Here is a 23,392-nt window from a genome sequence, read left to right as displayed (position 1 = left end):
GTGGGCAGAACTGAAAAAAGCACGTGCGAGCAAGGAGGCTATAAACCTGACTCAGTTTCACCCAGCTCTGTCAGAGGAAGGGCCAAATTCACCCAACTTATGTGGGAAGCTTGTGGAAGGGCTACCTGAAACGTTTGACCCAAGGTTAAACAATTAATGGCAATTCTACCAAAACTAATTGAGTGTATGTAAACTTTGACCCTCTGGGAATGTGATGAAAGAATAAAAGCTGAAATAATAATTCCTCTACTATATTCTGACATTTCACATTCTTAAAATAAAGTGGTATCCTAACTACCTAAGACAGGGAATTTTTACTATGATTAAATGTCAGGAATTGTGAAAAACTGAGTTTAAATGTATTTGGCAAGGTGTATGTAAACTTTCCGACTTCAACTGCCGCGCACACACACACACACACACCACCACACACACACACACCACACACACACACACACACAACACACCACAACACACACCACACACACACACAACACCACAACACACACACACACACACACACACACACACACACACACCACACACAACACACACACGATTCAAAGTTTGGGTCACTTAGAAATTCCTTCTTTTAAAAGAAATCACATTTATTGTCTATTAAAATATGAGATGGATCAGAAATACAGTGTAGACATTGTTAATGTTGTAAATGACTATTGTAGCTGGAAACGACAGATTTTTATGGAATAGCTACATAGGCGTACAGAGGCCCATTATCAGAAACCACCACTCCTTTGTTCCAATGGCACATGTGTTAGCTAATCCAAGTTTATAATTTTTAAAAAGGCTAATTGATCATTAGAAAACCCTTTACAATTTATGTTAGCACAAGGCTGGAAAAACTGTTCTGATTAGAAGCAATAAAACTTTCCTTCTTTAAGACTTGTTGGTATCTGGGAGGCATCAGCATTTGTGGGTTCGATTACAGGCTCAAAATGGCCAGAAACAAAGAACTTTCTTCTGAAACTCGTTAGTCAACTCTTGTTCTGAGAAATGAAGGCTATTCCAAGCGAGAAATTGCCAAGAAACTGAAGATCTCGTACAATGCTGTGTACTACTCCTTTCACAGAACAGCCCAAACTGTCTCTAACCAGAATAGAAAGAGGAGTGGGAGGCCCCGGTGCACAACTGAGCAAGAGGACAAGTACATTAGACGGTCTAATTTGAGAAACAGATGCCTCACAAGTCCTCAACTGGCAGTTTCATTAAAAACACCAGTCTCAATGTCAACAGTGAAGAGGCGACTCCGGGATGATGGCCTTCTAGGCAGAGTTGCAAAGAAAAAGCTATATCTCAGACTGGCCAATAAAAAGAAAAGATTAAGATGGGAAAAAGAACACAGGAACTCTGCCTAGAAGGCCAGCATCCCGGAGTCGCCTCTTCACTGTTGACATTGAGACTGGTGTTTTGTGTGTGTTTTGTGGGAAGATAGGGCTATTTGTCGCAAAAAACATCAAACGCTATGATGAAACTGGCTCTCATGAGGACCGCCACAGGAAAGGAAGACCCAGAGTTACCTCTGCTGCAGAGGACAAGTTCATTAGAGTTACCAGCCTCAGAAATCTGCAATTAATTGCACGTCAGATTGCAGCCCAAATAAATGCTTCCCAGAGTTCAAGTAACAGACACATCAGCATCAACTGTTCAGAGTTGGCCGTTCATGGAAGAATTTCTGCAAAGAAACCACTACTAAAGGACTCCAATAATAAGAAGAGACTTGCTTGGGACAAGAAACACGAGCGATGGACATTAGACCAGTGGAAGTCTGTCCTTTGGTCTGATGAGACCAAATTTGAGATTTTTGGTGTCTTTGTGAGACACAGAGTAGGTGAACGGATGATCTCTGCATGTGTGGTTCCCAACGTTAAGCATGGAGGTGGTGGTGTGGGGGTGCTTTTCTGGTGACTCTGTCAGTGATTTATTTAGAATTCAAGGCACACTTAACCAGCATGGCTACCACAGCATTCTGCAGTGTTACGCCATCCCATCTGGTTTGCACTTAGCGGGACTATCATTTGTTTTTCAACAGGACAATGACTCAAAACACACCTCCAGGCTGTATAAGGGCTACTTGACCAAGAAGGAGAGTGATGGAGATCTGCATCAGATGACCTGGCCTCCACAATCACCCAACCTCAAACCAATTGAGATGGTTTGGGGACCTCAGAGTGAAGGAAAACAAATGCTCAGCATGTTTGGGAACTCCTTCAAGACTGTGGGAAAAGCATTCCAGGTGACTACCTCATGAAGCTGGTTGAGAGAATGCCAAGAGTGTGCAAAGCTGTCATCAAGGCAAAGGGTGGCTACTTTGAAGAATCTAAAATCTAAAATATATTTTGATTTGTTTAACACTTTTTTGGTATGTTATTTCATAGTTTTGATGTCTTCACTATTATTCTACAAATGTAGAAAATAGTAAAAATAGAGAAAAACCCTGGAATGAGTAGGTGTGTCCAAACTTTTGACTGGTACTGTATATATTTTATTGTCACATACACCGGATAGATGTAGGGTCAGCCGTAGTAGTACGGCGCTCCTGGAGCAAATTAAAGTTAAGTGCCTTGTTTAAGGGCACATCAACATGTTTTTTTTCATCTGTCGGCTCGGATATTCGAGCACCTCTAAATTGATGTGAAGCTTGACGCCAACAAAAGCCATTGAGCAAAGGTAAAGGGTAGGGGGTGAAACGGAAGCACACCGTGGTGACGGGAGCACACCACCAGCCACAGAGTTAGAGCAGTCTGGCCATTTCAGCTCTAATGCACAGTGGAAAGGGTCTTGCTTTGACATTATTCTGGAAACAAGCTTCACTGTAAGTAGCTTTGCCAGTGGGATCTGGACCAAACAGCAAACCAGGTCCCAACACTAGCAAAAAGGATTCTAACCTAGAGTGTGGCAAGTTCTTCTACACGACAGATGTACTATTCAGTTCTATTGTATATGGAAAAAGGGAATGTGTTTTTAAGTAAAGCAACATAAATAAATGGGTATCTACAGTACTGTGTGGCAGAGAGATGACTGTATTATCCGCCATACAGTGAGTGCTGCCTGATGGGAGATTTGATTAGTAGATAAGTGGATGTTCTCTAGGACACCCACTAGGGACGATCACTGTTCTCTGTGTAGTGAGGATGACTCAATACCATGAAATTCAATGCCAAGCTGAGAGGCAGAGAGAATAAAAGACGTAAAAAGACTAATGCAGTCATTAGCTACCCAACTGTGAAGTTAAATCCAGGTTTACTGACTAAATCCCCCAATACATAATCAAATTCACTTTCAAATGTGATTGCCAATACTATTATCCATCATGTAAACAGTAGGATATCCAAAAAAATAGTATTATATGATATCCATATTATTACACACAATTATGAAAACATTCCACATATCCACCCACATGGAGATATTCGTCTCAGTACACCGATTTCTCTGTTCACGCATATCAATTCAAATCAGCTGCACTGATCAAATTAGACACCTAGGAACTTCCTGACACTGTTCAGCCACCCATACTGTTTATTCTTGCACTTGTTCATGGGAAAACATGAATCATGTGGTCTGTGCTGACCCTAAAAAGCAAAAAACTGACAATGACACATGTGACAAAAAGTCTGTGCGGGACCGTGTTAGTCATGATCATATGCACCGACTGTCAACAAAAACAAAAATCCTTACCATTACAAAACTGCCCGACATAGGACCTGGCGAGTCCTATATATAATGTGCACACACACACCCACACACACACACACACACACACACACACACACACAACACAACACAACCACACACACACAACACACACACACCACACACACACACACACACACACACACACACCAACACACAACAACACACAAATCGGTCAGCTGATCAGCTTGTCTCAGTCAGCTCCATCTGTTCATCGGTCCTTCCGCACCTCTCCCCCACTGGCACAATCTTTCAAGTGCTGCCCTCTATTGTGTTGCCAGGGTAAGATTCCCCTGTAGAGCAGCACACAGTGACTGGCTGGGCTGTGAGCTTCCCTGCCCCTCCCCCTCTGGCACTCTCGTCCTATCTCCTGCTCTCCCTCACTCTCTCTTTCATTCTCTCGCGGTCGCTTGGTCCTTGTCTCTCTCTCCAGCTGTATCTCTCGCTTTCCTTCACCTTTCACCCTCTTCTCTTCCACTCTATCCATTTCTCTCTCTCAGGATCTCATAATCAATCCATACAGTCCTCCCACGTTTTCCTTTGCTGCTCTCCTTAGTCCTCTTATCCGGCCTTCACTTTCCTCCATCTCTCTCCTCACCCATCTTCTTTTTACCTGGTCTCCCTCTTCCTCGGTTGACCTATTCCCACAGCTTCCCATCCTACTTTTTGCTCTCAAAATGCCATCCATCTCTCCTTTTCTACCTCCTCTCTCTCTTTAGAATGGAAGTATGTGGTGAGCAGTACGGGCTGGGGCCCTGGTCCACAAAGGCAGAATGTAATGTCACGTCCCATTTGCAGTTCGCATTCAGGTACATGGAGCCCCCCAGGGCATCCTGATAGAGCACAACTAAAGCCTCTGCTTACTACACTACTGGGCTGCCAAAGAACACATCACTAACGTGGCTGCATCGGGGAAACTGAGTGGCCATAGCGGCTGTCCGGCTTTATCCTCCCTATTCATTCGACAGTAGCACATCCCTGAAGAATGTCTCCCACCATTACCACAATGGCCAGCAGTGGGTGTTATTACTTATACATGTGGTTAATGGATCCCCTCTATCACACCATCTCAGGAGGGGCCGATGGCTTGCTTCCTCACAGAGTACAGAGGTAGCGGACCATGCCCTCATTGGATATGGGTGGTCTGGAATCTGCCGGGTGTCAGATGTCAGATAGCAGCTCATAGGATGACAGTGTACTTATGCCTATGAGGAGGACCATATGATCAATCTGCAATCGCATCCTGTTGCATTTAACAGTCTAAAATGGGCATAATGCTGCATAAGCTCTTTAAAATATTGAGATTCATTTTAACTCAGGCATCAAATCACACTATTTATTTAGCTTGCCATGATGAATAAATAAATGTGGTTTTCATTTGCTCTTAAATAATCAACCCTGCTACATTAATGTTCCTGGCAGTAACAACAACAAACATGATGCAGACTAAGTGCCTGTTTAACAAACACAAAAAACTGAATCTGATTTGATGCCATTTACCATCACACCCTGGTGCATCATCATTAAACCTATTACCGTCTCCATGGCGATCATGGTGCGTCATGTGACCTTTGGAGGCCACGTGATAAGGAGAAGCCCCCATTGACCCTGTCCTGCCCTGATTAGGATATTGGGATACGACAGGTCTTAGGGGACGTCCCAGGAATTTGGTTGACATGGCAAAATGGGATTAGTCCCGAGGTAGGGAGCATCACCAGGGCAACAGAGGGAGGCCCTATAGGGAACCATCAGCGTTGTGATAGGACAGTTCCCGAAGGGCCCTGGCCTCTACCCAGAACCCCTTTTGGTGGTGAGCCTCCATATTGGAAAGTGATGGGCAATTATATGTTCTAATTGGAATCAATTACTTAGGGGGAATCTTGTCAAGTGCTGTTTTGTGGCGCGTGTCGTGAGGAGCTCCTCTCACCGTGACCTTGAATCGGAGAAGTGACAAAGTCTTTAAGCCATGCTTTGGTAAGATCTTCCTCTTTGAGGTGTTTAAGAAAAAAGGCATTCCCTCTTCTTCCTCTTTCCTCTCCATGGCTATTCATCTCCCTCCTCCTTCAGAGCTCATTCTCCCTCGTTTTGCCTTCCCTCGTCCCTGATTGGGATCTGCAGTCAAGCGGATTAACACGTTCTGGCAGGAGAGGCAGGCTGCCCACACACACACACACTACACACACACACACACAACACGTGCAGCACAGAGAGAAGTCGTGTGTGTACATATGCATCACCTCCCAGCTGTGTACTAAAGTGAAGGAATGCCCAACTGTGTGAAGAATATTGAGTGTGAGTGTGTGTGTACGTACAGTACCAGTCGTTTGGACACACCTACTCGTTCGTTTTTTTCTTTATTTTTACTATTTTCTACATTGTAGAATAATAGTGAAGACATCAAAAATATGAAATAACACATATGGAATCATGTAGTAATCCAATTTTTTAAAACAAATCTAAATATATTTGAGATTATTCAAAGCAGCCACCCTTTGCCTTGATGATAGCTTTGCACACGCTTTGCATTCTCTCAACCAGCTTCACCTGGAATGCTTGTCCAACAGTCTTGAAGGAGTTCCCACATATGCTGAGCACTTGTTGGCTGCTTTTCCTTCACTTGGAGGTCCCCAAACCATCTCAATTGGGTTGAGGTCGGGTGATTGTGGAGGCCAGGTCATCCGATGCAGCACTCAATCACTCTCCTTCTTGGTCAAATAGCCCTTACACAGCCTGGAGTTGTGTTTTGGGTCATTGTCCTGTTGAAAAACCAATGATAGTCCCACTAAGCGCAAACCAGATGGGATGGCGTGTCGCTGAAGAATGCTGTGGTAGCCATGCTGTTTAAGTGTGGCTTGAATTCTGAATAAATCACCAACAGTGTCACCAGCAAAGCACCCCCACACCATCACACCTCCTCGTCCATGCTTCACGGTGGGAACCACACATGCAGAGATCATCCGTTCACCTACTCTGCATCTCACAAAGACATGGCGGTTGGAACCAAAAATCTCAAATTTGGACTCATCAGACCAGAGGACAGATTTCCACCGGTCTAATGTCCATTGCTCGTGTTTCTTGGCCCAAGCAAGTCTCTTCTTCTTATTGGTGTCCTTTAGTAGTGGTTTCTTTGCAGAAATTTGACCATGCAGGCCTGATTTACACAGTCTCCTCTGAACAGCTGATGTTGAGATGTGTCTGTTGAACTCTGTGAAGCATTTATTTGGGCTGCAATCTAAGGTGCAGTTAATTGCCGATTTCTGAGGCTGGTAATGAACGTCCTCTGCTGCAGAGGTAACTCTTGGTCTTCCTTCCTCTGGCGGTCCTCATGTGAGCCAGTTTATTCACAGTTTCTTCATAGTTTTTGCGACTGCACTTGAAGAAACGTTCAAAGTTCTTGAGATTTTCTGGATTGACTGACCCTCATGTCTTAAAGTAATGATGGACTGTCATTTCTCTTTGCTTATGTGAGCTGTTCTTGCCATAATATGGACTTGGTCTTTTACCAAATAGGGCTATCTTCTGTATACCACCCCTACCTTGTCACAACAACTGATTGGCTCAAACGCATTAAAAAGGAAAGAAATTCCACAAATTACCTTTGAACATGGCACACCTGTTAACTGAAATGCATTCCAGGTGACTACCTCATGAAGCTGGTTGAGAGAATGCCAAGAGTGTGCAAAGCCGTCATCAAGGCAAAGGGTGGCTACTTTGAAGAATCTAAAATCTAAAATATATTTTGATTTGTTAAACACTTTTTTGGTTACTACATGATTCCATATGTGTTTTTCATAGTTTTGATGTCTTCACTATTTCTCTACAATGTATAAAATAGTAAAAATAAAGAAAAACCCTGGAATGAGTAGGTGTGTCCAAACCTTTGACTGGTACTGTATGTATACACATTTCAGTGTTATTAGTATAAGTGCCTTTGAGCATTGGGTCTGTATATTTATGTGTATGTATATTCATGTACTCTGTGTGTATGTGTGTGTGCGCGCGTAGGGTACATAGTAAGCATAACGTATGACTAAGTGTGTGTGCGTGACTGCATCAAACTCCATAATTCATACACCAAAGCACTTGCTTGGAGGTACCCGGGGAGGCAGAGCGGCAAATGGACACATTTTGTGCCTATCCGCTCAACCCCTCTCCTCTTTCTCCCTCTGTCTTTCTCCTCCTCTTTTCCCGCTCACCCGTGCCAAACGATTCATCTAAACTCTGCCCATCTCCCTCGCTACACAGTACAGATCAAACTAAACAAGCTAGAAGGAGCCTCTCGGTCTGAGGAATGGCAGTAGAACAGTGGTTTGCCTCTGGGCCTGAGGCTTGCTGAAGGAGATGGAGATGCATGGGGGAACCCTCATATGGATTCAGGCAGTGACACACTCCCGCACTGAGGCTCTCATCTGGCCTGAATATTGTATGAGGCATTCTCACGGGCCACTGCAGAGTGGGCACATGCACACAAACATGAAGGCTTACAACACAAATACAGGCAGACATACACACATTAGGAGGCGCACACACACACACAGTCAGTGGAGCTTAAGCTAATGTGGCCCGGAGCGGCCCAAAGCCCTGCCACAGCACACAGGCACACACACTTAAGAGCCATCTGCAACTGGAGCTCCATGTAGCTCTCCCACTGAAAGCCCTCACCTCTGCCATCCATAGAGACAGACAGAGAGACAGACAGAGAGCGAGAGAGACAGAGAGCGAGAGAGACTAACACTCTGAATGCCATCTCAGTTATTCCACGTGGTAATGGACAGCTGCAACGGCTGTACCAAGTACTTCATGATCCAGTGACATGGTCTTCATAGAGCGAAAAGGCTTCACTGCATATGAATTATAAGTGGTAAGTTAATATTTAAATAGCCAGTTAAAATGTATCTGCCCATTTGTTATGAGTCCATGAGGAAACCTTTGTGTATGAAAGGGTCAAGGCAGATAGATTATACCGCACATGTTGGTGAAAAAAAGATATCACTTGAGCGAATGAGCGCTCAATGTAACCTCATTCACATTCCCCATCTAGAAACGAATCTCTACGCTCCTCCTCCTTCATGCAGCCCTCCATTTTGTGACAGTGTGGTTCCAGGGGGACCGGAGGCTTTTTGTTGGAGTGGCCTTGGAGCCCCGGCCAAGGCCAGGGGGTGGTGACAGCAGGTCCAGCTGTCCCTACCTCTGCCCTCCCTCCATGATCCCAGGCACCAGGCAGCCGGCCAGGCCTGGATGGATGGATACTGGAACAGGCCCCACACAAGCCTGTAATCTGGCCACAGCACACTGGTGTACATGCATGGCCTTCTAGAGCCAGCCCATGCTAGCTAGGGGCGGCCATGCAAGGCTAACTGCCCTCACCGTCTCTCTATCTCTCTTGATCCGTCTCCTTCGCTCTCTGAAGGTAATGTCATGGAAGTTACTGTAGCTGCCCTCTCACTAGACATTTGCTTTAAGAGGAATTAATGATGAAGGCTTATAGCTTGTGTTTGTATTCATCTACTCTATGACAAACACAACATCCAAACAACTCTGGATTCAACCAAGGGTTCAACAGAGAAAAGCACAAGAAACAAAAAAAAAAGGGATCTTGAATACTCGAACACTAAAAAAGAAAAGAGAAAGATAAAAACCATCCCTTTCTCCTGCTACATAAATAAAGACCTGAGGGAGCTGATGGCTTTGGATGGAAAGTGCTCATCCAGACCAGAGTGGTGGTAGTCAAAAATAAAACGGCTCTTGATATCAAGAAAACATAACACCAGGTCACATGGGCCTGTTTTCAAACATAAAATCATGAACACCCTAGAAATATTGCCTACTTAATTTACCAACAAAATAAAATAATCATCAGTTTATAGGCAAACCCTGAAATAAAGTGTTATCAAATCTAAACGACCTTCAATACTAGCATATTAATGACCATAATGCGACCAAATTACAACCACGGTTGTAAAAACAAAATTAAAAACACAGCGAGCCGTTTCATTACCGTCTCTCCTCCATGGCACTGTACTGAAACGTCGGATTGTAACACCTCTCCCCCACTACTTCAGAACACACAACCACTCGGTTCAACCTCTCCTGCAGGGAACTACACAGTAACACCTCTCCTCCTCCTCCTCCTCTCTCCCTCCTCCATTACCTCCATGATGTCGACGTTGGTCCGGCTCTCGTGGGGCTCGTTGTACTCGGTGTATTTGAGCAGGACCTTGTCCATGTCGGTGCTGGCGTACTGGAACAGCTTGTTGGAGTGGTTGAAGATGATGAGGGCGATCTCACAGTCGCACAGCACGCTCAGCTCATACGCCTTCTTCATCAGGCCAAACTTCCTCTTGGTGAACGTCACCTGTCAAGGGAGGGATGGTGTGGGTATATTGGGGGGTGTATTAGAAGGTGGTAGAGAAGGGATGTTGTGGAGAGGGGGGAGGGGGATATTTGGCATAGAAGGAAAGAGGAAGAACAATAACATTAGCGATACTGCAAAAGTAAAAGGAATTTGTGGTACTGTATAACAATTGGTTAAACGTAATAAAAGTGGGAGGGAATATTTGAATAACAGTAAATAAATAACAGTCTCTTAGAGAACAGACAATGTGTGAACAAACAACACATTACAGACAGCTAATTAAAGGTGACAACAGGGATGAGGCCCTGCAGTGTGTTGTGGTTCTGTTTAATACCACTCCCTTGGTTTTGAGGCATTTATGCAATGGGGGATTTGAGTTTGTTTGTTTTGCTGTAGACAGGATCAGAGAGGAGCACGAGGAAGCAGACGCATGGAAAGGAACCACACAGGCAGATTCTACAGCTGCCATGTGAGACCTTCAATTGCTCGCTCTCTCCATCTCCCCTCTATAATTGCTTGAGCGCTCCCATGTTACACTGATGCCTCTCTGTGGGGCAGGAGCCAGCTTGTGCTCTCTCCTTGTCCTCCCCACGGTCGCAGTCTCCCTCTCTCACTGTCTCCGTCTCTCTCATTTCCTCGCCCTCATTTTCTTTTCTCTCCCTCCTTTTCCTCTCTGCATCGTTCTTGCTCACTCATTGCCTCCCGCTGCCACAAATCAAATTATATCGGGGTCGTATCCATGGGCAACCGCCTACCACCCCCTCTCTCAAACCCCCATCACACACACACACTCCCACATCAATCTCTGACGCAGTGCACACACACACACACACACACACACACACACACACACACACACACACACACACACACACACACACACAGAGCAGAACATAGAAACAAGGGGAAGAAAGTTCAGCGAGGACAATGGCAAGCCAGGCTCACAGAGCTGATAAACAATACTATTACAATGATTCTCATAACCAATTATAAGATGGTTTATCATGAAGAGAAATGCTCTGATTTGTCGGAGGCGTGAGGTACACCGAGTCTTCAACAATAATTAGTCTTGATCCTTCCTTCGACATGAATGCCAGGATAAACAAGCTGAACATAATTGACATTAAGAATAGAATTGGAAGTAACCAATGGCAACGAACGACAGAACAAGACATCCGCCATGAGACATGGCCGTGTCCTAACGAGCGTGGTTGTGTGGTGAGCAGAGGAGGAAGCCACAGTGACAACCACAACCTCCCCAGCTGCTCTACTTTCTGCACCTGCAATGTTTCAGACGTGTTCGTGGTCTCTGTAGCATTCGGCTTTCAGTTAATAATCCATTACTATGTAAAGTATTTGTGGTTCTCACGCTCTCTTTTCACATCATGTATTTCACTGCTGTTGAATTTCAGTCAGAGTCTATAGCCTTGGGGACGGGGCCAATCCATTAGTGCTATTGACAGTATCTTGTAATCAACATCTAGCAGGATGATGGTTCACCAATATTTCTCTCAACTTTTGACGAATGAACATAATGCTTGAATGCCTGAAGCATTTTGAGTCTCTGTGTGTGCTGCTCTATGAAAATGGGCACCTTTAAAGATTTAAACTTAAGATGATTGTAGGACCTCAGGCCACCTAGTGTCTAAAACACTCAGATTTTACTCAGCCAGGGACATTTTGGGGATGGCAGACGCATCACATCCATTACTCAATAAGCTCAAATGAACCAAAGCCCATTAACCAGTTGACTCATTATAGATGGATCATTTAACCTTTCATAGTCTTGGAAACAGCATGATAGAGTTTCTACATACAAAGAAACATTATCCACAGACACACACACACACACCTGTCTGTTCCGTTCGTCTGTAATCCTCTGTATTTGGATCTTTTTCCTTCCCATGGTTCCGGTCTGGCGGTGGGAGGGGCAGGGGGCGTGGCGGGGTCAGAGGGCACGGCTGTCCTGTGGAGGTGGTTGGTGGGCACTGTTGCAGACTAGGCGCTTGGCTGTCACACTCTCTTGTACACACTCTCTCTATCTCCCTCCGCTCCACCTGTCTGAGGCGGCTAGTCTAGGAGCTCTTTCCCCTGCAGGAAATAATGAAGAAGAAAGAATGGGGCCACGTGGCGGGGCCTTCAGATCATGGTCTGTACAGTAGGCAGGTCATCCACTGGTCCTCTGAATTAGGATCCTCTTCCCCTCTTTACTGCAGGTGTGTTACTCCTGGAAAATAGAGAGCATCGGATCAGTATGAGATTCAGGAGAGGTATCATTCATGTACCATTCCTGCCAATGTCCTTCAGAATCAACAATTGTCTTAGCCTTTTAACCTCAACAGTACTCGACAGAGAAACCAAAGCGATGCATTTAAGTCAGGATTCCTTTCGGACAAATTAGAAGAACGCTTCGAAAGAGCAGCCGCAGCAGTGGGGGGAACTGAAGGATGGGGGAACCCTTCTCTTGGGGTTAGTGTTTCCATGGGGGCAAGTGAGCCTGGTGCGCTGCGGAGCGGGAGCCCCTCAGGGGGGCCACGGGGAGACTGTGCTGTGTCAGCTTTATTAGAGGCATCACTGACACATAACTGATATGTTGGTTGCCTGCAGCAACTCGCTGCCTGCTCGACCTGACACGCTGCATGCGATTCCCAATCGAAGGCAGAGCCCGGCCCTATGTCCCAGTGAGGCTGCTCGCCACGAGTGGGCGGGACGCTAGTGCTCAGAGTTCTGTTGCGTTTTGAAGTAGGCTCTTGGATTCAGTCACTGAACCAGTAATGTTAGCATTACCACTAGGTTTTGTTATCTTAACTGTGGTAATTTGGCACAGTTCCATGTTAGATAACACTCTGTGTCCCTTTAATATAAGGAAAAGGAGTGTATTTAAAAATATTTAATTGAAGACAGAAAAGTCAAGGTCCAATCCGTAGTTGAAAAAATAACAAAGCCGCCACCCCATCTCTGTTTTAGTAAAAAGCTGAGGGATGGGATTGGATAAATGTAACCACTCTCAAATTCATAGAAAGAGCTATGGACCGACCATCTATAATAATCAAAATTATCGTTTTAACCATGTTGAGGCTATACAGTGTTAGTTTACATTTATAATGTTAACAAACATTGGAGTAAAAACAAGCTTATATTTGGGGTTCTGATGGGGTGTAACAGTTGAACTAAGCTCATGAGGCATTTCTAAAGTTATATTATTGTATTAATCAATATATCTATATCATTCAGTAAATATCATTAATTTAATTAGTTCAAAAGTGGGTGTAGCAACTGCAGATTGCCCCTTTAACTAAACAGGGATTTATTATTATAATTTTTTTGCAATGTATAGCAATTTGTAATAACAAAAAGAGAGAGGGCAAATGAGAGAGAACAGAGTACATGTGAGCATATAAATTCATGAATGAATGAACGAGCAGACCGCAACCCGGGAATGGCAACAGAGGCATGGACCATTTTAATTAAGCCCCACTACTACTACTATTTGTGGTTCAGCCTTAAAAATAGCTCTCTATATATACATCCAGACTGTGTACTGTTCCAACACACCCGCATGACAGTGGMAGCCGAGACATTGCATTAGAGTGAGTGCATCTGGAAAGCCTTGAGTGCAGTTTCAACACTACATCACCCACATTGTTTACCTGAGAGAATAGTAAAACCACCCCCTGATTAATGCCTGCTCTGCCACCATTACCATAAAAAAAAAACAGTGACYTGATAGAACGGGTTCTGTGTGTCTGTGTGTGCACGGACACATACCACACACTTGCTTTCAGTTGATGCAATTGCCTTCACTARAGCAATGACTTCTCCATGAATTATGCACTACGTATTTGGCTTGGAGGAAGGACAATGGGAGGCCTGAGAAAAGGGTATTACGCATGTCATAGTTGTTCTCTTAAAAATAAAGCCCTAACAAAAGAACTAGAGGCAGCTTCAGCTCTCGTTTCACATGGAAAATATGGAGGGGGTTGTATTAGGGCATTTCCGCGGCAATGGAATTACGCTTTTTCACTTTAAAATGTATGCCAAACTAAAACAATTGATTTCAAAGTTTAACAAAGCATACAACTCAATGCACAAGGACTACTTTGAACAATTTACACAGAACATTTCACAAAAACACATTTACTGGAAGAACTGTGCAGATGCAAACTTTGGTAACATGATTACTGTAAAATCTCCCTCAGTTTTTTTAGGCGGCCACATTTGAGAAAAACTCTTAAATATCTGCTCCAATTAAGATTAAAAGATGTCTGCAGAAAGAATGGGGTGTCAGCTTTGACATGATACCTTTAGTTTGATTGAAAAAAAATATTTTGGTTATTGAACTACAGAAGTGGATTTACATCTGGTAACAGAATTAAGGTAACGGAATTAAATCATGATTCCCTGAACTGTACTTTATAGAAATGCATAATTATGGATATGAATATAATTCTCTTCATGGTAATGTATCCTGAATAGGTACACAAAAAAGGTAGAAATATGCAACATCCTTCTTTTGCATATTTGGGTATTATTCTACACACTGGGTATTATTGTAATGAGCACCACCCCCAKACAAGACCACATTTGGTTGGTCCGGACCAGACRAAATCTAAAACAATCATAGGCGTCTATGTTTCACAAGTTTGGACATCACAGTACAGCACAGTAGTCGAGTACAGTACAGCAGAGCACAGTAAAGTAGATATGTTCAGTACAGTACATTAAATTAAATTATACTATACTACACTACACTACTTTACTGTCCAAACTTGTGAAACAGACTTCTATGATTGGTTCAAATTTGGTCCGGTCAGGGCGGACTGACCAAATTTCAACATCCATGGACGTGCGATGTTGGTCGGTGCCCAGTGGGTGAGGATGCTTGTTACAGTAAATGGAAAGAGGGTAGGTGTCAGTAACAGCCGGGAGAGGTGACATTAACGAGAGAGAGAGGAGAGAGGGGCAAGAAGGGCCTTCTATGCCATCAAAAGGAACATAAAATTAGACATACCAATTAGGATCTGGCTAAAAATACTTGAATCAGTTCTAGAACCCATTGCCCTTTATGTTTGTGAGGTCTGGGATCCACTCACTCCAAATTGAGAGTTCTGCAAAAATATCCTCTGTGTACAACGTAAAACAACAAATAATGTATGCATAGCAGAATTAGGTCGATTCCCGCAGAATCAGAGCAAACTAGAATGCTATTTGGTCCTAAACAGAGTAGACAGTGGCAGAAAASCTGACCACTGTGACTGACACAAAWTTAAGGAAATCTTTGACTATGTACAGACTCAGTGAGCATAGTCTTGCTATTGAGAAAGGCKGCTGAAGGTGGAAACTGAGCTGCACTTCCTAACCTCCTGCCAAATGTATGACCATATTAGAGACACATATTTCCCTCAGATTACACAGACCCACAAAGAAAATCGAAAACACATCAAATGTTCATAAACTCCCATATCTATTGAGTGAAATACCACAGTGTGCAATCACAGTAYCAAGATTTGTGACCTGTTGCCACAGGAAAAGGGCAACCAGTGAAAAACAAACACCATTGTAAATACAACCAATATTTATGTTTATTTATTTTCCCTTTTGTACTTTAACTATTTGCACATCATTACAACACTGTATATAGACATAATATGACATTTGAAATGTCTTTATTTTTTTGGAACTTTTGTGAGTGTAATATTTACTGTACATCTTTTATTGGTTAATTTCACTTTTGTTAATGATCTATTTCACTTGCTTTGGCAATGTAAACATATGTTTCCCATACCAATAAACCCCCTTAAATTGAAATTGAATTGAAAGAGAGGGAGAGAGAGGTTGTACAGACTGTTTTTACAGCAAAAAAACAGTTATGATCTGAACATAACAGTATGCCAGTGGAAGGGAGGACAGTAGCAGGTGACCTAACTGTGGTTTGTGACTACTACGATTTCCCATTGTAGCCAATTCAATTGCAGCAATTCCCTTACAGATTTTTCAGTAATTCGGTTAATGATTTGGTAACAGAATTACGAGTTTGAATCACTTAATAATTATTAACAAACTTGATATCAGTAAAAACACTACAACTATTTGAGTTGGTCTCCTTTACTTGTTACTTCTGTAAACTTTCATAATCCTCCCTCCTCATGAGGGAGATAAATAAGAAAATATCTTCAAGATACGAGGGTTTTTGGTAATGGAATTTCAAGGAACAAGTAGGGCTGTTGCGGTGACCATGTTACCGCCACACCGGCGGTCACGAGTCATGAAGGCAGCCAAATTCCATGTGACCGTTTAGTCATGGTAATTAGGCTTCTCCAAGCTCTGATGCTGCTGATGGTCATTAGTAGCCTACCAAACTTGCTAACTGCCTGTTACTCAGCACTCTATTGGTCCACTAATCACACTGTCATCAATGATGACCTCTACTAAAAAGAGGAGGATCAGCTTTCTATAGGCTAGGCCTACTKTTTTTATTTCTCAACTTCCTTAATATTAAGCACATTGCTTATATCTACAACAGGATTATAGCCTGGCATGAAAATAAACCACGGGGAAAAGTGCCCCCCCATTCGCTATTTAAGAGCATAGATGACATGTATTTTTTCCCACTGCCTCTGTTTCAATACAGGTGCATGATAATAGTCCATTCTAAATCAAAACAAATTTCACACATATATTATTTAGTATATGTAAAGARGAGATTAAACCAAGWATAGTCTGATGGTTCACAATATTAGCCTATCACTTGTGAATTATATATTAACACTTGTGAATGATGCCGAGAAAAAGTAACAATACCTTTTTTTTTGCAACATTTTCAAATCATATTCGCACACCTCATGTAGCCTAGCCAATAGGCCTATATGTTTTAATAAGGTTTGTTTCACAAGGGGTGTAGAGCCTAACTGGCATACAATATGCAGCATGTGAGTTTCAAATTTGGGGAGGATAATTTTCACCATAAAAAAACTCACCTTTATAATAAAAGCATTACATGCATAAATTGCATTTGTGGTCACTTTTGATAATGGTGTTTTCCTCTAATGGAACATATGCGCTTTTAGCCTACTACCATGTGCGCATTGCTGTGCTTATAATGTGAAGAAATAGCCTAATAGTTTATCAACATTTTAAGCTAAACGTTCTGATCTGTTGCGTCAGCCACATTGCGTAAAAAAAGTTTTGGGATGCTAGTGGTTGTATTAATTTGGGATCTATCGCATRCCACAACTGTCCCAGACTYTTTGYAATATTTATTTCTCGCACAGAATAGGTCYACCTTTGCACAATGAAGAATAGTAGATTGACATAGGCTAGTGCTTTTGSTGTTCGTTAGGCCTACTCATCTTGTTTGCTGACGAAAAGTAAATGTGGACAGATCTTCCAATATCTTCAARATTCACCTCGGAATTGGATAAGGACGCGCACAGTTGTGTCCCCGATGRGTCGGTCTTCACTTGTAGSCTGTGAGAAAGACCCGATCACGCCATGGAGCACGCAGCACTCAGGYAGAAGGGCACAAAGGCCACTGGCCYCAAAAGGCATGGATTATTTTTTAGGCTGCATTATGGCCACATAAAGGGAGAGTCACATCATTAAAGTCGCATCATGCAGCAGTACAATGTATTAAAAATCTAAAACATATAGCCCAATGTTTGCAGAACAACTAAAGTTAAATTAATAACTCTAAATTAAGCATATAGGAATATATATATTTCTTTCTTTCTTTGTTAACCACTCAACACAGAATAGCTGCATGTGCACACTCCCTCAAATTGTTTGGAGAAAATATCCTTTCTATTTAATTCAGCTWTGTTCAATTGTAATCTTCATACTATAGAATAATGCCATGAAATTCTAAGGAAATCTTGTCTGCTAAATAAACTAGTGTAGGCCACYGCCATTTGGCATAGCCAGATCAGGACCTAACATAAGGACAACTCAGAGTATGCTATTCTGTCTTCTGAAATARACTACATTTTTTTCATATCATGCTTCTTTAGACCTGTCTAAAATAAGGAAYACCCAGTCGCGAGCTGCCTAGTGACACGAGCCTACCAGACAAGCTAAATMTATTTTATGCTCACTTTTAGGTAAGCAACACTGAAGCATGCATGAGAGCACCAGCTGTTCTGGATGACTGTGTGATCACTCTCTCCGTAGCCGACGTGAGCAAGACGTTTAAACAGGTCAACATTCACAAAGACAGATTACCAGGACGTGTACTCAAAGCATGCACGGACCAACTGGCAAGTGTCTTCACTGACATTTTTTAACCTCTCCCTGACCAAGTCTAATACCTACATGTTTCAAACAGACCACCATAGTCCCTGTGCCCAAGAAAGCGAAGGTAACCTGCCCAAATGATTACCGCCCCGTAGCACTCATGMTGGTAACCATGAAGTGATTTGAAAGGCTGGTCATSGCTCACGTCAACACCATCATGACGGAAACCCCAGACCCACTCCAATTCGCATACCGCCCCAACAGATCCACAGATGACGCAATCTCAATCGCACGCCACACTGCCCTTTKCACACTGGACAAAAGGAACACCTATGTGAGAATGCTGTTCATTGACTACAGCTCAGCGTTCAAAACCATAGTGCCCAAAGCTCATCACCAAGCTAAGGACCCTGGAACTAAACACCTCCCTCTGCAACTGGATCCTGGACTTCCTGACGGGCTGCCCCCAGCTGGTAAGGGTAGGCAACAACACATCTGCCACGCTGATCCTCAACACCGGGGCCCCTCAGAGGTGCGTGCTTAGTGCCATCCTGTACTCCCTGTTCACCCACGGCTGCATGGCCAAGCACGACTCCGTCATTAAGTTTTCTGACAATGGTAGGCCTGATCACCGACAATGATGAGACAGCCTATAGGGAGGAGGTCAGAGACCTGGCAGTGTGGTGCCAGGACAACAACCTCTCCCTCAATGTGAGCAACACAAAGGAGCTGATTGTGGACTATAGGACTACAGGCCCCCATTCACATCGACAGGGCTGAAGTGGAGCGGGTCGAGAAATTTCAAGTTCCTTGGTGTCCATATCACCGACAAACTATTATGGTCCAAACACACTAAGACAGTTGTGAAGAGGGCATGACAACCCCTTTTCCCCCTCAGGAGACTGAAAAGATTTGGCATGGGTCCCCAGATCCTTAAAAGGTTCTACAGCTGCACCATCGAGAGCACCCTGACCGGTTGCATCACCGCCTGGTATGGCAACTGCTCGGCATCTTACCGTAAGGCGCTAGAGGGTAGTGCGTACAGCCCAGTACATCACTGGGGCCAAGCTTCCTGACATCCAGGACCTATATACTAGGAGGTGTCAGAGAGAGGCCCAAAGAAATTGTCAAAGACTCCAGTCACCCAAGTCATAGACTGTTCTCTCTGCTACTTCACGGCAAGCGGTACCATGCAGGCAAAAAATGTGGCCGACAGGATGCATGTTATGGAATATTTTTTATTCTGTACTGGCTTCRTTTTTTTCACTCTGTCATTTAMGTTAGTATTGTGGAGTAARTACAATGTTTTTGATCCATCCTCAGTTCTCCTACCCCAGCCATTAAACTCTGRAACTGTTTTAAAGTCACCATTTGCCTCATGGTGAAATCCCTGAGTGGTTTCCTTCCTCTCCGGCAACCGAGTTAGGAGGACGCCTGTATCTTTGATACACCATCCAAAGTGTAATGAATAACTTSACCATGCACAAAGGGATATTCAATGTCTGCTTTACTTTTTTTTCTTCCATCTACCAATAGGTGCCCTTCTTTGCGGGGCATTGGAAAACCTCCCTGGTCTTTGTGGTTGAATCTGTGTTTGAAAGTCACTGCTCGACTGAGGGACCTTACAGATAATTGGATGTGTGGGGAAATCATGATTAAAAATCATCTTAAAKCACTATTATTGCACYCAGTGCGAGTCCATGCAACTTATTATGAGACTTGTTCAGCAAATTTTGACTTCTGAACTTATTTAGGCGTGCCATAACAAAGGGGTTAAACATTTCTAAAAACATAATTCTACTTTGACATTATGGGGTATTGTGTGAAGGCCAGTGACACACAATCTGAATGTAATCAATTTAAAATGTAGGCTGTAACACAACAAAATGTGGAAAAAGTCAAGGGGTGTGAATATTTTGAAGGCACTGAAAGTGTTGATATTAGTTGGCAGAGGTCTTTACTTCAATATTATTAAGTTTTGATGTACGTCTAATACATTTCAATCATTTTTCTGGTCAATGTTGTCCAAGATCCTTTTTTTCCATCTGTTGGACCAGAAATGAAAGCCTTTGCTTATTCCAATTTTTTGGGGGATGGAAAATGGTAAAAAAATATATGCATTAATTTCTAAAACTTAGACTCTTGCCGTTCATTTGACACCCAATTTGACATGCTCCTATGAACTTCACGTGTGTGCTCATGGGTCTTTTTTGATGGAAATGCCCATTATATACTAGCAAACAGGAGCAACTCTGGAGGGGGGGTGTTATATTTGCCAAAGACTGTAGAAGAGACAGGTTTATACTGAAAATACTCAAARTAAAACAGAAAACACTTGAGTTTTATGTTATACACTCAAATAGTAGTGGACTAGTGAGGGAGCAGAGCACTACTCCTGCCATAGGAACACTGGTCTACAGTTCAAAGGCAGCGGTCAGTGGGATTTGTTTTGGGCTGCGGGCCGGTCACACATGAAAAGGCTGCTTTATCTGCCCGGGTGTTCAAGCCTCGACCTTTTACCTTTCATGCAGCGGGAGTCAGCCTCCCATGTCTGATGTCAGGTAGAATCTCCCCTCTCACATTGAAGGCAGAGGGCCTGGAGAYTGTCTACTGACTGACTGAACTAGGGAGAGTGTGTGAGATACTTAAGACAAGGAACAGATTAACACCGATAAAAGCTATTCTGCAGTGGTCCTTGCATTGAGCCCTGAGTAACCCCCTAAAATATATGCAATTTGTATCTGTATTGTTGAAGATAGTATACTGCACACTAAAATATCAACAGCTACACTACATGGGCAAGATCTTTGATCTTTGCATGTAAGGTCAGAACCGTAAGGCACTCACGACAGAATAATCCATCAAATAAGATACAAAATGGTGCATCATTTGTGTGTAAGTTCAGAAAATCTGTTGRTGTTCTTTCAACCATTTCAGAGGACCACCTCCTGTTCAGCCTGAGGGAGCAGAGCTATTGGCTAAAAGGTGGTGCAACACAGTAGGAGCCACAGTGTCGCACAGAGTTGCCACCACCTTATTCATTCTGCTGCATGTGTCATAGCCTACACAGGTGCCATAGGCACAGGGGTCACGACTGAGTCATGACGTATAGCACAAACTACAATTGCATGCCACAGCAGCAGGGCATATGGGCAGAGAGATTTGTGTRGGAGAGGTTTTGTGCATGTGTGTATGTCCTTCTGTCAATGCATATATACATGTATGTATGACTGTGTGTCAGCCTGTCAGTGTAGTCGGCTATACATGTGTCAAGCTATCAATTGTGTATGCATATATACACACACACACGTCCATCTCTTTGTAAGTTGGATCAGAGCACCCTGGGGCACAGAGATAACAGTCAGTGGTGTGGGCTGCTGGAGTCAGGCCAACAGCACTGCTGAGAAATCCATCACCTTWCCCACTCAGCACCAGAGCCTGCCAGGACTGACCACAGTCTGCTCATAACAAACACAGCTACACTATAGTTAGGAAACTGTTACTTACACCCAAAACAGGAGAAAACTAACCTTTAAAATTAAGTTACCTCTCATTGGCAGCGGGTTTTGTTTTGTTTTATGTAAACAGATCTGTTTATTGAGAGCAGTTACAAGCTTTGCTGTGTATATGCTTACGTTGCCTTGTTGGCAGACATCYCCAATATCAGGAGAGTCACCTACAGCTCAGGTTTCTTTCAGAGCAGGCAAAATCTCCCTCTCTGGCTGCATGGGGCAACGGGCTCTGTGGAGGCTATCAACAAGASAGATCTCTCTCAATTTGTGGTCCAGGCAAATCAATACTTATATTCAGTATCACCATGGTCACCCGAGCGAGGGTAAAGGTAGAATCCCTTCTGACTGTATGAACGATAAAATATTAGATGATGGATGACAGTCTGGCTGCTCCATGCAAATGAAATTGCTACTCGGAATTTAATAGAAWTCAATCAAACCAGAGTGCCACCACGGTTTTGCGTATAATCATTGCAATCCACACCTGAGGCATGGAGGCCACCTGAACAGAGGGACAGGAGTCTGATTAGTTAGCCATTCATTGGGGCAGACATATCCACAAACACAGGCAGTAACTGGGCTACTGATCTCTCTCTCATCCTACCCAGTGGGACTCTGTGCTTTCACCCCAACCTTGGGCTGTAGTCCCAGCACCAGCTGTGGGATATTTACAGCCTGTTGCCTCATGTTCCGGCACAGCCATTCCGCACGGCTGGTCCACTTCCACTCTGCCTGTTGACTGACCTCTTGTTTGGTTAGACGGGTGTGCATTGTGGCTTATTACTGAAGTATTCAGTGTGAAGGTGAATCTGTGTGAGTGATATGGTGGAGAAATGTATGGTGGTGGGCTTGGATTCTTTGGAGGAGAGGAAGGAAGGATGGGGGCTGGACCTTGGTCTGCGGTTTGGCTTGTGACTGGGCTTGTGCCTGTGCTCACGCTGCCAAAACTGGCAGGGGAATATGATCCCACCCCCCTCCTTCTGTTCACCAATCGTAGGGTGGGTTTTTGGTGAGGGGTTAGCTGCAGTGCAAGAGCAGCACTTCTAGAAGGGGGTGGGAAATTGGAGGAGGTTGGACAGGTTTTGGATGGGCGGTAAAGAGATCTGCGCTCCTCGGCTCGTGAATCACGCCCCCGCTGCCAGTCATGTCAATACTGCAGTCTACCCCAACAACAAACACACACGATACACAAAGACACAACCTCAAAGCACCTTACTGTCACGGAACTACCGCCACCACACATACAACGAATCACAAACTCCTACACAAACAAGTCTGCCTTCTGCGACACTCTCACTTAACTGCGCACAAAAACACACATTCATATGCACTAAGAGGGCCACAAGACTGGTGRAGTCAGGTTTGTTGTTGACAGAGGCTTGTCTCTGTCACCACGTTATTAGTGTGGCGATGTGGTTTGACCTGTCAGGTGACATCACAGACTCCTCCACAAACAGGACCACACCCACTCACCCAGCCCTGGGAGTTGGAAACTGCTCCCATTCACCTGGAACACTCCTGGGGCCATGCCAGAACAAAATAAACACAGGTGCTTGGGTAGAGTAAAGTATCCCTTGCTGCT

The 23,392-nt window shown here is 43.8% G+C and overlaps 1 protein-coding gene across 8 annotated transcripts in view; it reads right to left on the bottom strand.

The window, feature by feature from the left end:
* Positions 1-23,392, bottom strand: part of mef2d (myocyte enhancer factor 2d) — a 73,766-nt gene that overhangs the window by 29,088 nt on the left and 21,286 nt on the right. For all 8 annotated transcript variants that reach the window (XM_023980009.2, XM_023980014.2, XM_023980015.2 and 5 more), the window contains exons 2-3: positions 11,922-12,296; positions 9,866-10,069 (exon numbers count right to left, since the gene is read on the bottom strand). In XM_023980009.2, the coding sequence (XP_023835777.1) occupies positions 9,866-10,069; positions 11,922-11,975 (258 nt within the window). In that variant the 5' untranslated portion in view covers positions 11,976-12,296. The remainder of the gene's footprint in view (positions 1-9,865; positions 10,070-11,921; positions 12,297-23,392) is intronic.

Source organism: Salvelinus sp. IW2-2015, linkage group LG35 (genome assembly GCF_002910315.2).
Source record: "Salvelinus sp. IW2-2015 linkage group LG35, ASM291031v2, whole genome shotgun sequence".
NCBI lineage: Eukaryota > Metazoa > Chordata > Actinopteri > Salmoniformes > Salmonidae > Salvelinus > Salvelinus sp. IW2-2015.
The sequence above is the reverse complement of the archived record's forward strand: the minus strand, read 5'-3'. Positions and strand labels throughout refer to the sequence as shown.